The sequence below is a fragment of the Tenrec ecaudatus genome, chromosome 1 (assembly GCF_050624435.1).
Source record: "Tenrec ecaudatus isolate mTenEca1 chromosome 1, mTenEca1.hap1, whole genome shotgun sequence".
Classification (NCBI taxonomy): Eukaryota; Metazoa; Chordata; class Mammalia; order Afrosoricida; family Tenrecidae; genus Tenrec; species Tenrec ecaudatus.
Genome location: NC_134530.1, coordinates 22,198,354 through 22,213,518, shown reverse-complemented (window position 1 = coordinate 22,213,518; position 15,165 = coordinate 22,198,354). Strand labels below are relative to the sequence as shown.

Below are 15,165 nucleotides of genomic sequence, written 5' to 3'. Positions count from 1 at the left end.
ACCTGGCACAAGCCAGGGTGTTTTCAGTCACCTTATGTGCATGTGAAGGTTGGACATTGAATAAGGAAGGACAAAAAATTTGTATTATACTGCTAGCAGAGACGATTGAAAGTACCGTGGACTGCCAGAAGAACACACCCATCTGCCAGAATGCTTCTCAGAGTCCCGGATGGCGAGACTTCCTCTCAAGGGCTTTGCACATGTTGTCAGGAGAGACCAGTCTCTGGTGGGTCACCATGAGTTGCCCCGACTTGACGGCACCTCCCAGCAGCCACACTCCACCTAGAAATGCAGTCGGAGAGCAGGTCTTTTTAAGCAACCTGTCACTCAGCGCTCTGCATTTGAGCTTCCTCCGTGCCTAGCAGGCATGAGAACTTGGTTTCTCCTTTGACGGAGCGATAGTGCATGGGATGGATGGACCACACTGTGTTTGCTGATTGACACGGCATGCTTTCCACCTTTGGCAGCTGTGAATATTTGTGCACGCGTTCTTTACTCCTGGTCTGGTGGTCAGCCGAGGTCTGCGGGGGACACATCAGTAAGCCTACCTCCTCCCTGCCACTGCTGTATCCCATCCCTCCCAGCCTGTGAACAGAGCACAATACCTGTGGGTCTTGTTGTCTTTTTAAAAACTTTTTATCATTAAATACTGTTATTGGGGTCTGTTATATCTCTTACCACAATCCATACATTCATCCATTGTGTCAAGTACATTTGTACGTATGTTGCCATCATTTTCAAAGCATTTTCTTTCTACTTGAGCCCTTGATGTCAGCTCCTCATCCCACCCCCCCCACCCCCCCAGAGTCTTGTCTTTTTGAGGAAGGTGAAGACTTGCGTGGGTGCTGAGGGGAGGTCAGGCCACATCTGCCCGTGGCGGCCGGGTCAGAGTCAGGACCACAGAGGTGGTTTTTCCTCATCCACAACCAGGCCACCTGGGAGCTGTCCCAATAGCCTCCCCAAGTCCCTCTGCTCGTGAGCCCCTGTCTGCTCAGCCCTGGCTCCGCAGAAGGAAGCACTGCCCTGTCCTGTACCGTCTTCACCGTCCTGGTCTGCACCACTGTACTGTGTTCTCCACCCTGGGCAGGGGGCCGGGCACTCGCCTTCCAGCATGGGATCCAACAGCATTCCTCTCCCCCTCTGCCCCTCAAACCTGTTCCTCTCTCCCGGGCCTCTGGGAGCTCCCCCAGGGAGGGTCCTCTCTGGCCCCAGCCCACCCTCCACGTGCTGCCCCTGGCTTGTCAGAGCGCTCACCTGTGGCCTCTGCTCTGTGTTTGTGTGACAGATGGCAGCACACCCACGCGATTGGGAGCTACAGCGGGTGGCATGCTGGCCCCCCATGAGGCCTTTCAGAAGTGGGGCACCCTCTCACCCATCACCGTCTGTTGCGGCTGTCTGGAACTTCCAACCAGGCTTCCCCCGAGACTTGGGGCGGTGTCGGGTGTGCTGTCCTTCGTGTTGTGTTCCATCTGTGTTCAGGCCGCTCTCGGGGCGTGGTGTCTCCAGCCTCCTGCACTGGCTTTGGTGTCACGCTGGGGAGGTTTGAGGAGCTGAGGGCCATAGGTCCCTGCCTGCCATACAGTGTCCTCACGGTGGCAGCAGACCTGGCCCATGAATGCGGTTCCGTGTGAGCACAGCACCTGGCCCACCTCAGCCTGTGATAAACACCCCTATGGAGCCCCCCACCCCCTCACAACATTCCCCTGGCCCTTTCTAGGAACTGCAGAATGACCTGGACCGGGAGACGAGCAGTCTGCAGGAGCTGGAGGCCCAGAAGCAGGATGCTCAGGACCGCCTGGATGAGATGGACCAGCAGAAAGCCAAGCTCCGAGACATGCTGAGCGACGTGCGGCAGAAGTGCCAGGATGAGACACAGATGGTGAATAGCATCAGGGTGCCCGGCGGTGGGGGGTGGGGGGGTGGGCAGCCTGCCAGCTCTCGGGCTGGCTTATTCTTGAATAATATCCACAACAAACTAGATTCTCATTAGTGGCTCCTACACGCTGGTCTGTGGTACTGGCTGTGTTTCCCACGGTACATCGTCATGCCCCCTCATGCCTCGAGCGCCCCTGCAGAGTGCCCTCCCCTGTTCAGGGCCCTCCTCTCCTGCAGCTAGTGCTGCTCTCAGCTGCGTGTTGTGCAGACCACCAGAGGCTGCGGTTTCCTCCTTCCCCTTTTGCTCCAGAGAAAGAGAGACCAATAGCTGTCTTCCCTGGCTGCTCACACGCATTTAAGGCCTCAGACGCCACTTATCACATTGGGCTCTTATCAACTGTGTTAGGCCACTTAGCCGAGTTGCGCCGTGAGCCTTCAAAGCCAGAAAACCCATCTGGTGAAGTGTGTGGCCATGTCCAAGTCGTGTCCGTGACTGAACCTCGTGTGGTACGCTGGCGAGATGCACAGCTCACGGGTCTGTGCTGCTGCTGTTGGCAGGTGTGGCACCAGCTCCGGCTTAGGGCGACCCTGTGCGCAGCAGCCTGAGTCTCCGCCACTCGTCCTGTGCCACCTGCCTTTCTGGCTCAGGCGAGTTGTGGCTGTGGTCCCTGCATGACAGCCTCTGGATATGAGGTCCGAGGGAAAGAACTGGGGTAAAGGACATCTGGGGGACACTTGGCTCTGGACGTTATATGAGGTCACAGTAGTGTATAAGCTTCGTAAGTTTGCTCCCCTTGCGATGGTCCTTGTTTTAAGGAGATACATAGTGGAGTCTGGGGGTAGAGGGACTTCAGCCAACCCTCGGATGGTGTACATTTGTGGCCATCAGCTCTGGTTCTTGGTGACTCCTGTGTACCAGAGAGAACAAAGTGGTGCCAGGCCAGCTTCTCGATCACGGGCGTGCTGAAGTCCAAGGGTCCGGCTACTGTGTACTTGGAGGACCATCTAGCCGCCGACAATGTGCTCACACATAGCAACAACTGTGAGCATGGCACAGGACCCGGCAGTGTTTAGTTCTGTTGTGCACATCGGGTCACTGTGAGTCGGCACCTACCGGCAACAACAACCAGCCTCTTCTTCCGGCAACATGTCCGACCGTCTTCTGTTGTGCTCCACAGGTTCATTGGCCAGGAGTTAGAAGTAGCTCACCAGGCATTTCTCTCTAGTCTTAGCAGCTAGAGGCTCGGCTGCAATCTGTCCACCGTGTGTGGCCCTGCTGGTAGCTTCCAGCGTCATGGTAACACACAAGCCACCACTGCCCTTTCATGACACATCAGTGGTATGCCATCAGGTTGATGCCGACCCATAGCACCTGCAGGGCAGCGTGGAACTGCCCCTGTGTTTCCAAGGCTAACCCTTTATGGCGGTAGAAGGCCCCATCGTTCTCCTAAGGAGCGGCTGATGGTTTTGAACTGCTTACCTGACAATTAGCAGCCCAATGTATAACCACTACAGCACCAGGGCGCCTTCTAGCTTCGACATACTTGCTTCAAATTTCACTTGGAAGAACATCAAAGTGTTTTATGGCCTAATCTCAGTCCCCTACCCTGCCTGTGCCTGGACCCCACCACCCTGGGCCGCTGCTGGCTTGTACCCCACCTGTGGAGGGTCTGGATAACTTTCTCCCATCCGCTGCAGCTGCAGGGCTCACGAGGAACCATGGAACTATGGTGACCGTCAACTTTAAAATCTTCACGTTTCACTGCATCACATCCTGCCCCCCGGACGACAGTAGATGGCTGTCCAGGTCCCAGATCAAGTCCTGCTCCTTCCAGAGCCACTAGTGTCAGTCACTTGGAATGAGACTTCTTCCCCGAGTCCCCGCTCACACACAGACCCATGTGATCTCCTTTCAGATTTCCTCGCTGAAGATGCAGATCCAGTCGCAGGAGTCAGACCTGCGGTCTCAGGAGGATGACCTGAACCGGGCCAAGGCAGAGCTGGGCCGCCTGCAGCAGGAGGAGGCACAGCTGGAGCAGAGCATCCAGGCTGGGCGCGCCCAGCTAGAGACCATCCTCAAGTCCCTTGCGTCCACGCAGGACGAGATCAACCAGGTAGCTGCAGGCAGGACCCCTGGGAGGCCCAGGGGCAGGCAGAGGCGGGGTGCGGGGACTGGCAGGTAGCACCCACAGCTCCCCTCTTGCAACTTAACAGGCAGAGGCAGTGCCGCCCACCCAGTCTCCCAAGGAGATTGCTTTCTCTGGATTATGCTCTCGTGTCTGCTGGGCTAGTTCCATCATTGCCCCTCAGTCCACAGTCCTGTGCGTCTGGTGGGAGCACGCGTGGTATTTAGAGCGGCAGGGGTGACGACAGCCCGGTCACTGGCCGCTGCAGCCCGGGTCCGAGTAGAACTGTGCTTCTCAGGAGGAGCCCTCCTATCGCAGTCAGCAGCAGCGCCCGTGGGAGGGTGTGTGTGTGTGTGTGTGTGTGTGCAGGGGCCTGGGTGACAACCCCCTCCCAGAGGGGAGCTACCGAATGGCATTTTGAACAGCTGGGGGCCCTGGGCTGTCCCATTTGGTCCTCTCAGAAGGCCCCTGGGTGGTGCAAACAGCATGCACTTGGCTCTTAACGGAGAAGTTGGCAGTCGAAGGCCACCTCCTCAGTGCTGCAGCAGAGAGACCTGGAGATCCATGTCCATAAAGACTGCAGGCTGGAAAGCCCAGTGGAGAGCGGCTCTGCTCTGGAACACGTGGGATCTCCTAGGTCACAAATCAGTGAATGACTCGGCCTGGGAGTCCCAACAGGGCCCCATGCCTTGGCTGCGCATGCTAGACAGGATGGCTTTGGGTTGGTGGGTGACCTTCCCTGGTCTGGAGCCCTCCTCCTTGGCCCCTGGGTTGGGTCTGAGGAGAGCCTCCCTGCACACCCGTGACAGAGTGTCTCATTACACAGGCGAGAAGCAAGCTCTCCCAGCTGCACGAGCGCCAGCAGGACTCCTGCCGGGGCCTCCTGCCCAGCGACGAGGTGCTCAACGGGGCGCCCGGCCTCACTGACTTGAGCGAGCGGGCCGGCTTCGGAACCACGGTGCAGGTCGAGTAGCAGCGCCGTTGCCCTTGGAGTGGTCACCCCTACCCTGGACTTGTACATGGGCTACTCCACGGCTGTGAGAGTGGAGGGGCCTTCCGGTTTCTGATGCTGCTTTGCGTGCCCGTCCCCACCCCCACCACCGTGAGTCTGTTCTTCATGGGGGTGTCTGGTTCCCCCTGGCTCCAGAGCCAAGCCCGGGCCAGAGTCCCGTCACCTCATCTGTGCAGGAGCATCTCAGCGAGCCAACCCCCCAAGTCTAGGGGCCTCTGCAAATGGACAGAATCGGATCCGTGTCCACACACATTGTGAAACCCCAGAGCTGACTCCCCAAGGGTATAGGAGGACTGTGCCTGTGTGTGTGTGTGTGCACGCGTGTGTGCACGTGGGTGCCTGTGTGCCCACATGTGAGTGTGCACATATGTGTTTGCAGAAGAGCATCGTGAAATCCAACATCCCCATGAACAATGTCAGTCGGCCATTGCTGGGCATGGCTGTCTCAGCTACGAATAGGCCTCTCCAGAAATTCTGGCTGCATCTAAGCCCTTTTTCCCCTTCACACCGGCGTCTGCATTGCCTCTTCTGCCCAGCCAGCCAGGGACGGGTAGCACCGCTTACTGGCTCCATCTGGTGGGTGAGAGTCTTTGGGCTGTCCAGGGAGTGCTCAGCGGCCGTCTGTCTTGATGTCTCTGGTGCCTTGCCTGAGCCCGCTCTTCCCTCTCACACTCCTCAGCCCTGTTTCCTTCTGCCTCATGTCTCGGCTGACCTCGCAGCATCCACATTCCCTTTCCTGTGCAGTGGGGGGGCTCTCGGGCCTGTCGCCCCCTGTATCGTTGTCCTGCTGCTTTATCTTTCAACGACGCGCAGTTGTTCTCTGTGACTGGCCAGTGGGGCCTCTGCTCTTTCTCTCTGGCTGCCCTCGGCAGGGTGCCCGTCTCCAGCCCCCTTGCTCCTTCTCGCGCGCCTCTCCCCTCGCCTGGCTTTCCGCTCGCCCCTCCCAGGTAAGACGGTCCCTGGACGCACGGTGGCAGTGACTGCGGTTTGCCAGCGGCCAGCAGTTGATTCTCCTCCGGCTTTGGCTACCTGAGTGCTGTGCTCACCTTTGAGGGTGAGGCCAAGTTCACACGGTAGTACACCAGTCTCGGGACGTGGGCGTCAGCTGTTTACACACAGGCCTGCTAGCGAAGTCGGAACAACCCCCTATTTATCTCGTTGTACAAATACAGATTTTAAAGCATCTTTTGGTTTGTTTCCATTTCTTAACAAGCACTCAGATCTTCAGAAACATTTCCAGACTGTTCTGCAGGAGAGCAGGCGCTTCTGAGTTCTCTTGGGGGGTGGGGCTGGGGAAGATCGTAAACAGAGGTGTGTCTGGAACTTTCTCAGTTACTAAGCGCTCCCGTCTGGTGTCAAACCTGCACGGCGTTACTTTGCCCAAGTCACAGAGTCCTGGGGCATCTCTTCTCGCCGGCCTGAGAACTTGGCTGGCTTTCCCTGAGTGGCTGCAGGTTCCAGGTGTCATGGGCAGGAGTCTTCAGCCCGTCCTTATTCTTGTCTCTCCTCTGGTTACGAGGAGACTGGCCTCTTGAAGACATACCCGGCCAACCCATCCCGAGGGACCAGGCTGAGCTGTCCCTGCGGGAGGCGTCCCTAGAGTTGTCCATGGCCGAGTGTTCAGAAGTAGGTCGCCAGGCCTTCCTGCCATGGCGCCTCTGGGTGGGCTCGTTTCTCCAGGCTTTTGGTCGGAAGCTGAGTGTTACCACTTGCAGCGTGTAGGGAGGGACTTGATCTAGTGGAACGGGCACTGGTCAGACAGACCTGAGCCTCCCCGAGAACCGTCCTGCAAGAGGGGCTGCTAGACCCTCCCGTTAGCCTCAGAGCCAATGGCGATGTAGGACGCCGCTACTAGCTCAGGGAGCGTTTCACGAGGGGAGTGGGCAGAAGCCCCAGGTCAGGATGCTCCATTTTCAGAGCCCACTACTGCCCAGCAGCCCTCTGAAGGGGCAGTATGTCCAGAAATGCAGTACCCTCCCAGAATTCTTGTTCCCCAGCCCCTAAATGATCGTCAACTTTGTGAACCAAGATCTCTCCTTTACAATGACACATGTCAACCCCCACCCCCACCCACACACACCTCTGGGCATGTCTGCTGCACACGTGTCGTGGGCCGGAGACAGGGCTGTTCTTGGAAGCATTCAGTGGACGTGGGCTTGTGACATCTGTGAAGCCCTACGAGGTCCTCCAGTGTCGTCGTGGACCTCCTCTGGCAGAAGAGGAGGAGGAGGCGCAATGGTTGCCTTGAGTGTCAGGCAGCCCCTCCTGAGAGTGGGCCTCTCTCGTCAGGCCCTGGTGGTCCGAGCACCAACCAGGTTCCGGCTAGAGCTTCAGCACTCCGTTCTCTCTCCTGATGGTGCTCTGCCACCATCACTGGGCAGTCTTCCCAGCGATGATTAGCCAGAAAGCCCACCTTTGGAATTCAACACCAAGTGGAAGCTTCCCACCTGAGACCCGATGGCCATTCTTAACACACTACTTCCCCCAAGCCCTCTGCCCCCCAACCTAGTGGTGTGGATAGAGGGGCATGCATCCTGCTCTGGCCCCCTTGCCCCCTCGACTAGGGCTTGTCTGTGTCTCCAAGCACCATGGAGTGCCAGGAGGGGCCTGCACCTGGGTCTGTTAGCACCATGAAACCTGCCCTTGGGCAGGGCAGTACCTATGGCCACCTCCTCTTATTTGCCAAGTCTGCTTTGGCCTTCTCCCCTTGGGAAGCTGTATGTGGCTAGAGATTCCAGAGGCGCACCCCAGGTAAGAAGCCCCGGGGGGCAGGGGCACTGACTTATTCTCCCCAAGTGGGACTGGGCCAAGGGCAGCCTTCAGGACCCAGGCCTCCCAGACCACCACAGGCTGCCCCTCCTTTGCAGACTCCATGAAGTCGTCACTCTCCCCATCCTGCCCCACTAGTCTGTGCTCCTGAAGATGCCCGGCCGTTGGAATTGTCTGTTGGGATCGTGGCTGGTTTGCCAGCCCTGTGGGTGTTAACCATCTCACCGAGTGTGCGAGGCGACTCTACATCACAGTCCCATCCACGTGCGTGGAGGGCGTGACCTTCCAGGACCCACTCTGTGCCCTGGCCGTGGTGGCACAAACCCACCCCTTCAGACCATCTTGCCCTTGAAAACGTGCTCGTAAGGAACAAAGACTCCCCGTTTCCTCCTGGCCCACATGCGCCTGTTGGTTCCTGGAAGCACACACGCCTTTCCTTTGCCAGCCTGGCGTGCCGATGGCACGTTTCACTGTGACGTGCCGCTTGTACTTCACCTGACGAGGTGCCCTGGGGTGGCACCGCACTTGGCAGGAAGCCTGTGCTGATGTCTTACTTTATTCGGGGGGGTGGTGTGCATGGTCTTCCTGTCTGCCCTGGGCTCTGTGGTCCTGCAGTGTTTGTCACTGCCACAGACCAGTATCCACACCTGGCTGAAGCCTGGGCTTTGGACCTCGGTGGCTTAAAAAGCCCTTCTCTCTGGGGTCACCCTGACTGAAGGGCGACGGGGGTCGGGGTGGAGGTCGTATGCATTAGGTGCGGAACGCCTGTCTTAGGACCGCTTCATATTTAAAATAATAAAGTCGCTGTCTTGTCTCTCCTCACAATTTATAGGATGATCCTTTCAAAAATAAAGCCTTGTTATTTAGCAACAATGCTCAAGACCTACACCCGGACCCCTTCCAAGCCGAAGACCCCTTCAAATCCGACCCCTTCAAAGGAGCTGACCCCTTCAAAGGTAGGGCCCCCAAGCCCCCCGCCCCACCCCGACGCTGCTCCCTTCGTTTTATTCTTAATTGTGGTGAAAAATAGACCCGGCAAAGCTTCTCGCCGTCTCAGCCGCTTTCCCCGTGACGGGCAGCACATGCTTCGAGTTGCGCAGCTGTCCTCGCTGTCCGCAGGCGAATCCGTCCACTGTCACGAACAGAACCCTCAAAGCAGGGTCTCCCTCCCGCCACCCACCCTCCCTCTCCCCTTTAGCTCAACCACGCACCCCCCCTGCTCCAGGCCTTTCACACGCAGGAGGGCACATGGCCTTTGTCCTTTTGTGGCGGCCTTTACTTCGCCGCATGAGGCTTTGCAGCGTCGCCCGTGGCACAGTGGCGCACATCAGCACCTCGTGTTTCTACGCTGAGGAGTGTTGTGGCGTGGAAGGGACCACGTGGCTTTCCCCAGCATCTGTGGATGGACACATGGGTGACGCCACCTTGTGGCTCTGGTGGAAAGGGCGGCCGTGCACACTCCTGCACTGGCTCCCCTGTGGGAGTCCCTGCCTTCCCTTTCCCTGGGCAGACACCTGGGAGAGGGACAGCTGGGGCACATGTAGTTCTCTGAACAGCCTTCTGAAGAAGCAGCTGCACCTGTTGGCCGCTTCTTCAATGCCGCTCTGAGTGGTTGAGTGGTCAGAGACAGTAGGGACCCTCCAGTCAGAAAGAGAGTCAGAGGCCCAGGCAGAGGCGGCTCCATCAGGCCACTCCAACGCTGCCCACTGGGTGAATGCAGCCCGTGGGGCTCCCCATCCGGGGCGGGGCTGCCGCTGCAGTCGGGGGCAGAGCCAGGCAGGTCTTGATGCTCACGCCGAGGTGTAGAAACAAGATATGCTGACCCCTTGCCGAAGGTCTCAGGGATGGCCTGGCAGCTCCTGGACTCGGGTGCTCCCAGGCCTTGTCACTCCCCGGGTGTGGGGTGTCCTGGAGGCTTCTCATGGCCTGAGGAGGTGAGAGGGAGATCCTGTAGAAGGCGGAGCCTGGTGTTGAAGTGGAGAGTGCACTTTTCACTCCTCTGTACCCATCTTACCTAGGAGTACGCCCCCTCCCCACCCATTCAGCAAGCCAGGTGTATGTGGGCAGGGGCAGTGGAGAGAGGAAGAGAGAGGAGCGTCTCGCCTCTCTTTTCTAAAAGGGGCAGCGGCGGGAGGAGGCTGCGTCGTGTGCGGTGGAGGGCTCAGTGTAGTGCAGCAGGGCTACTTGATCTGCTGTTGTCCTCCTCCTCCTCCTGTGAGGAGCTCTAGTGGCGCAGTGGTTACTCGCTGGCTGCTAGCTGCAAGGTCAGCAGTTTGAAACCACCAGCGGCTCCATGGGAGAAAGATGAGGCTTTCCATTCCAGTCTCGGAAGTCCATAGGGGCGATTCTGCAGACACTGTCCTGTCGGGTCGCTGTGAGTCAGAATCGACTCGATGGCAGTGCGGTGGGTTTCTGGGCGGGCTTTCTAACGGAGGGCTTAGTGCTTCTCTCCTCTCTGATCCAGGGGACCCGTTCCAGAACGACCCTTTTGCAGAGCAGCAGACAGCACCGACAGGTAAAAGAAACATTCCCTGGACAAGTTCTCAGAATGTCCCCCGTCTAGCCAAAGTCCAGGAAAAGGGAAGGCCGCCTCCCTTCCTTCCAGAAGGAACCGGGAGTGACATCTTGTCCCCTCCTTTGCAATCTCCGGCCCCTTTGAGACCACTTCCCGCACAACGAGGAACTGAGGTTAAAGCAGCTCCTGCGAGTGACGTGGCTGTGCGCACATGCCGGTGACTTGCTTGGCCACTGAGACCAGGGGCACCTCTGGCCTTTGTCGGGGTGTTCTGTGTGGTCCCTGGACTCACGGGGCTCTGCCCACAGCCCTGGAAAGGCTGGTGCTCACCGGGCATGAGCTCCCTCGTGCACAGGCCTGCGGGGCGCGTGTGCAGCCCATGCCGCTTGTTCTCACTCTGTCTGCAGTCTGACTGATCGAGGCATGCTCCGCACACAGCAAAACCCACCAACGTCGACTGAGTGACAGCTGCTTCTGACAGACGGGGGCGCTCACGTCCCAGGCACAACCTTCTATCACCCCAGAAGGTCCCTTGGGCCTCTCTGGTCTTTGCTGCCCACCCTGGGCCTCTGGCGGCCATGGATCTGGTCTCTGTCTGTGCAGTGTCCCACACATACCTGGCCTCAGGCAGATGCATGTTCTTTTGGGTTTCGCCTCTTCCCCTGAGGAGGCTGCTAAGTTGCTTTCGAGTGGACTCCAACTCGAGGCCTCCCTGTGGGCCAGAGGGCCGTGCTCCACTGTGTTCTTGGCTGTGACCTTCACGGGGACCCAGAGTAGGACGCACATGGTCTTCACGGGCGATGCTATGCTGGCTGACCTCGCTGTCCCTGAGGCTGGTCCTCAGCCCTCAAGCCCAGTGACTCAGTCCCTCAAGGTGTGCGCTTGTGGCTAAGAAGTTTGCATCACTTTGCCCCGGGATATCTACTGTATACCTGGACATATTCGCAGTGCATGCGAATATCGTCTGTGGGAGCAGGGTCTGTCAACCCTGTGTGTGTTTGTGGGTATGTGCCACGTGTCCACTCATGTGCCGCTGTCTGAGAGCACTGTCACATACTGCAGCAGTGTGTGTGTCCTAGCATGGACCCTCACTGCCTCTCACTCTTTAAGGACCGCCCTGTGTCCTCATCATGGGACTGCCTTTTCCCGCTCACAAGTGAATAAGAGGAGGCTTCAAAAAGGACACGGAGAGAGGAAAGATCCTGGCATCCCCACAGCAGTTTGGAAGCCCTCTTACGTGTGTCTACTATCTAGTGTTTTATCCCTCCCTCCCCCTCCTACCCGGATAGCCTTGCAAGAACGTGTCTCTCTTCCTCTGAGCATAAGGCTTTTCTTGGCCTCTTGTAGCCGGGGGCTCCCACACTGGTTGCCCTCTGTGACGGACTCATTTCACGCACCGTGATGTTGTCCACCACGCACGCTGTGCCGTGTTCAGTGGGCGCCTGCATGTGCCTCCGCGATGGCCACACCGTGTTGCGGTTGCGACGAAGGGCCTGCGTGTCGCAGTGCTCGCTGCAGAAGCAGGCGGCGGCGCCAGGGCGTGCCTGCTGGGTGGGTTGAACACAGGGCCCTGCCCCGAGCACGTGCTGTTTCTTCATGGGCATCTTTTCCTTACTTCCTAGATCCGTTTGGAGGGGATCCCTTCAAAGAGAGCGACCCGTTCCGGGGCTCTGCTCCAGAGGACTTTTTCAAGAAACAGACCAAGAATGACCCGTTTACCTCAGACCCATTCACGAAAAACCCCTCCTTGCCTTCCAAGGTGAGTGGCCTCCTTTATGCTCATTTGTCAGTGTGAAAATGATCCTTCCTGCTCAGCAGGCCCCTGTGCGAGGAGACGCCAGCCCAGTCTGTGACGGCTTGGCCAACCACCGTGCCACACCTCGCCTGGCACCCGGTCCCCTTGATGAGGTGTCCTAAGTCAGCAAGCCAGGTCTCACCAGCCTCCCTGCCGAAGGCCGCCCTGTGTGGCTTCCTTTGAGGTCTTCTCTGTGTGCTCCCTGGACCATCGCCGCACACCCTGGGTCCTCTTGGCGACCCCACAGCTCTCTTCCTGTCCATCTTTCTCATACACCTGAGGCGACTGAAGGGTGCGGCCCGCCTACTTCTCAGAATGACGTCTTTGCTGTGGAAACGCTACAAGGAGGTCATTGCGCCCAAGGTGTGGCATGGTTTTTCTGTCGTGCTGGAGGAGAAAGTGTGCAGAGGAAAGTCATCTCCCATCTGATAGTCGGCACACACAGTGGCAGTGCCTGCCGTCCCCAGTGCGGCGTTTGCTCTCTGGCTCCCCTGCTCCCTCTGGGACAGATTTTCTTACCCCTTCCTGCCCTGCCGTCTTTGCTTTTGGTCTAACTGTTGGTCCTACTGGAAGGTGATCTCTGGGAATGGCTTCCAGCCCAGGTCTCTTGGAATTGATTTCCTGCCTGCTTCCTTGGGCATTATGTTGCCCTGAGCAGACTGGAAACCTTGACCAGAGTCCTATTTATCAGATACTGCCAGCTCACCAGAGCCAGGGCCCTCTGCTTCCCCACGCGTTCTGCACCGTGTCCGCACTGCGGCCTCGGTTGAGTTAGGGTCCAGCCGGTTTAAAGCCCGATGGACTTTTGGTGATTGCATAGAGACCATCTGTACCTCCCTAAGTTTCCCGGGCTGAAGCTCTGGCCTCAGTTGGGTGGTGGGGGCCAGTTACTCCTGCCTTTCTCCTGGGGCCCTCCCACTTCCCAGGGCCACTTCACCCACATGCCCCTGGGTCTTCAGCACGAGGCCTGGAAGCTCCTGGCTAATGAACCCAAACACCAAACTCACTGCCATCCAGTCAGTGCTGACTCAGCAGCCCTTGAGTCAGGCAGGGACTTCGGAATGTTTTCCTCTTGGTTGTTCCTTTTTAAAAAAAAAACAGTTTTTTTGTTTGTTCTGATTTAAAGATCATCTTATTGAAGGCTCTGACAGCTCTTATAACAATCCATGCATCAAGCGTATCAAGCACATCTGTACATATGTTGTCATTATTATGTTCTAAACATTCACTTTCTCTTTGAGCCTCTGGTGTCAGCTCCTCTTTGTTCCCTCCCGCTCTCTTCCACTGTCTCCCTTCCCCCACGGTTTCTGTTGTTCATCCCCCTGGGGGGGGGTGCAGAGTGTGGTTATGTGTACATCATTTCAGTAAGTCCCCCTTCCTCCCCTCCTTTCCCCACATTTCCCCTACCCTTCTGGTATCGATACTCCCATTTCTGTTCCCGTGGGGTTTATTTGACCTGGATTCCATGTGTCCTGAGCTCTTATCTGCACCTGTGCACATGCTCCGGTCTGGCCCACAGTGAAAGGTAGGGCTGGGGTCATGGTAGTGGGGGGGTGAGGAAGCCTCAAGGAACCCGAGGGATATTGTGTGTTTCATTGGTGTTATGCTTCACCCTGGTTGACTCATCCCTTCCTTGTGAGCCTTCTGTGAGGGGATGTCCCACTGTCTACAGATGGGTTTAGGTCTCTGCTGTAACCCGTCTCATTCTCAACAGTAAGATTTTTGTTTGTTTGGGGTCTTCTGATGTCTTTTACCTGATCCTGTTGATAGCCCATGATTGCACAGGCTGGTGTGCTTTCCGTGTGGACTTATGGCTTCTCTGCTAGATGGCTGCTTGTTTAACTTCAAGCTTTTAAGACCCCAGGTGCTGTATCTTTAGGTAGTCGAGCACCATCAGCTTTCTTTGCCACATTTGCTTCCACACCTATTTCGTCTTGAGCGATCATGCAGGGAGGGGGAGCATCACAGAAAGCCAGGTGGTTAGAACAAAGTGTTCTTGCGTTGAGGGAGGGCTTGAGCAGAGAGCCCAAGTCTGCATCCACTTCCTGAATGTGTTGCCATGTAAGTAGAGGTCCATATGCCCGTATCTCTATTTTTTATGAAATAATACATTTACATAAGTACACGCCTGTGTTTATACCTCTATCCATAGCTTTTCTTCCTAGATCTTTCCTGTTTCCTTTTACTCTCCTCTTGTCCCACCCTTCGTCTGCCTCTTCGTCATTCCTCTCAGCTAGATTGCTGTTACTCCAACGCCCCCAGGATCTCTGTGTCCTCCTCGTTGTTGATTTTAGTTCCCTAGTTGTTTCCCATGTCTGTGGCGTTGCTTGCTCACCGCTTCTTTCCCCCACTTCGTCCTCCCCCCAAGTCCCTCCAGACCCATCGGTCCTGTTGCTTTTTCCTCGGGCTGGCTTCCCATGTTATAAACAACAATAACAGAGATAAAACAAAAAGAAAGCAAAAGGTTGAATAAAAAGAAAAAACTAGCAAAAAACCCGAAAAAGCATACATAATTCCAGGTCTGGCCGCTGACCTTTATGACTCTCTCCCCACTGGTTCTGGGAACTGGCCCTCGTAACCTGAAGTCTATTATTTTGGGGGCTTCTCAGGGGTTTTGCAACAATGCTTTGCTCCCATTGCTGATCTGTTATGTTCCCTTCTTGGTTCACCCCACCGTGGGGGGAGTCAGACCAGACTCACTCCCCGCCGTGTGTTCTGTATCGGTGTGTTCCAGAGGCGGGAACACCATGTCTCGAGCTGTTGCCGGCCCTGCAGTCCTCTCTGTGCCTGAGCAGCTCCGTGCAGCGACGTCGGCCTCAGAGCTTGATGTTGGCTTCCATGGGCCTGTAGGTTTAGTGTCACTTTCTCTTTTTTGGTCATAATTGTTATTCATGTAATTATTATTATTTTCTAATTGTGGGAAGAATATGCACAACAGAACCTGCTCCAGTTCCACAACTTCTACCTGTACAATTCCGTGTCGCTGATTACCGTCTTCATGCTGTACAGCCACTATTGATTCCAAGTGTTAACATCATCCTACCACCATGGCCATAAACTAGTGCCCCACTGT

The 15,165-nt window shown here is 56.7% G+C and overlaps 1 protein-coding gene across 5 annotated transcripts in view; it reads left to right on the top strand.

The window, feature by feature from the left end:
• Positions 1-15,165, top strand: part of EPS15L1 (epidermal growth factor receptor pathway substrate 15 like 1) — a 90,937-nt gene that overhangs the window by 45,462 nt on the left and 30,310 nt on the right. For all 5 annotated transcript variants that reach the window (XM_075548556.1, XM_075548543.1, XM_075548536.1 and 2 more), the window contains exons 14-19: positions 1,718-1,879; positions 3,792-3,989; positions 4,828-4,965; positions 8,615-8,738; positions 10,247-10,297; positions 11,920-12,056. In XM_075548556.1, coding sequence (XP_075404671.1) covers positions 1,718-1,879; positions 3,792-3,989; positions 4,828-4,965; positions 8,615-8,738; positions 10,247-10,297; positions 11,920-12,056 — 810 coding nt within the window. The remainder of the gene's footprint in view (positions 1-1,717; positions 1,880-3,791; positions 3,990-4,827; positions 4,966-8,614; positions 8,739-10,246; positions 10,298-11,919; positions 12,057-15,165) is intronic.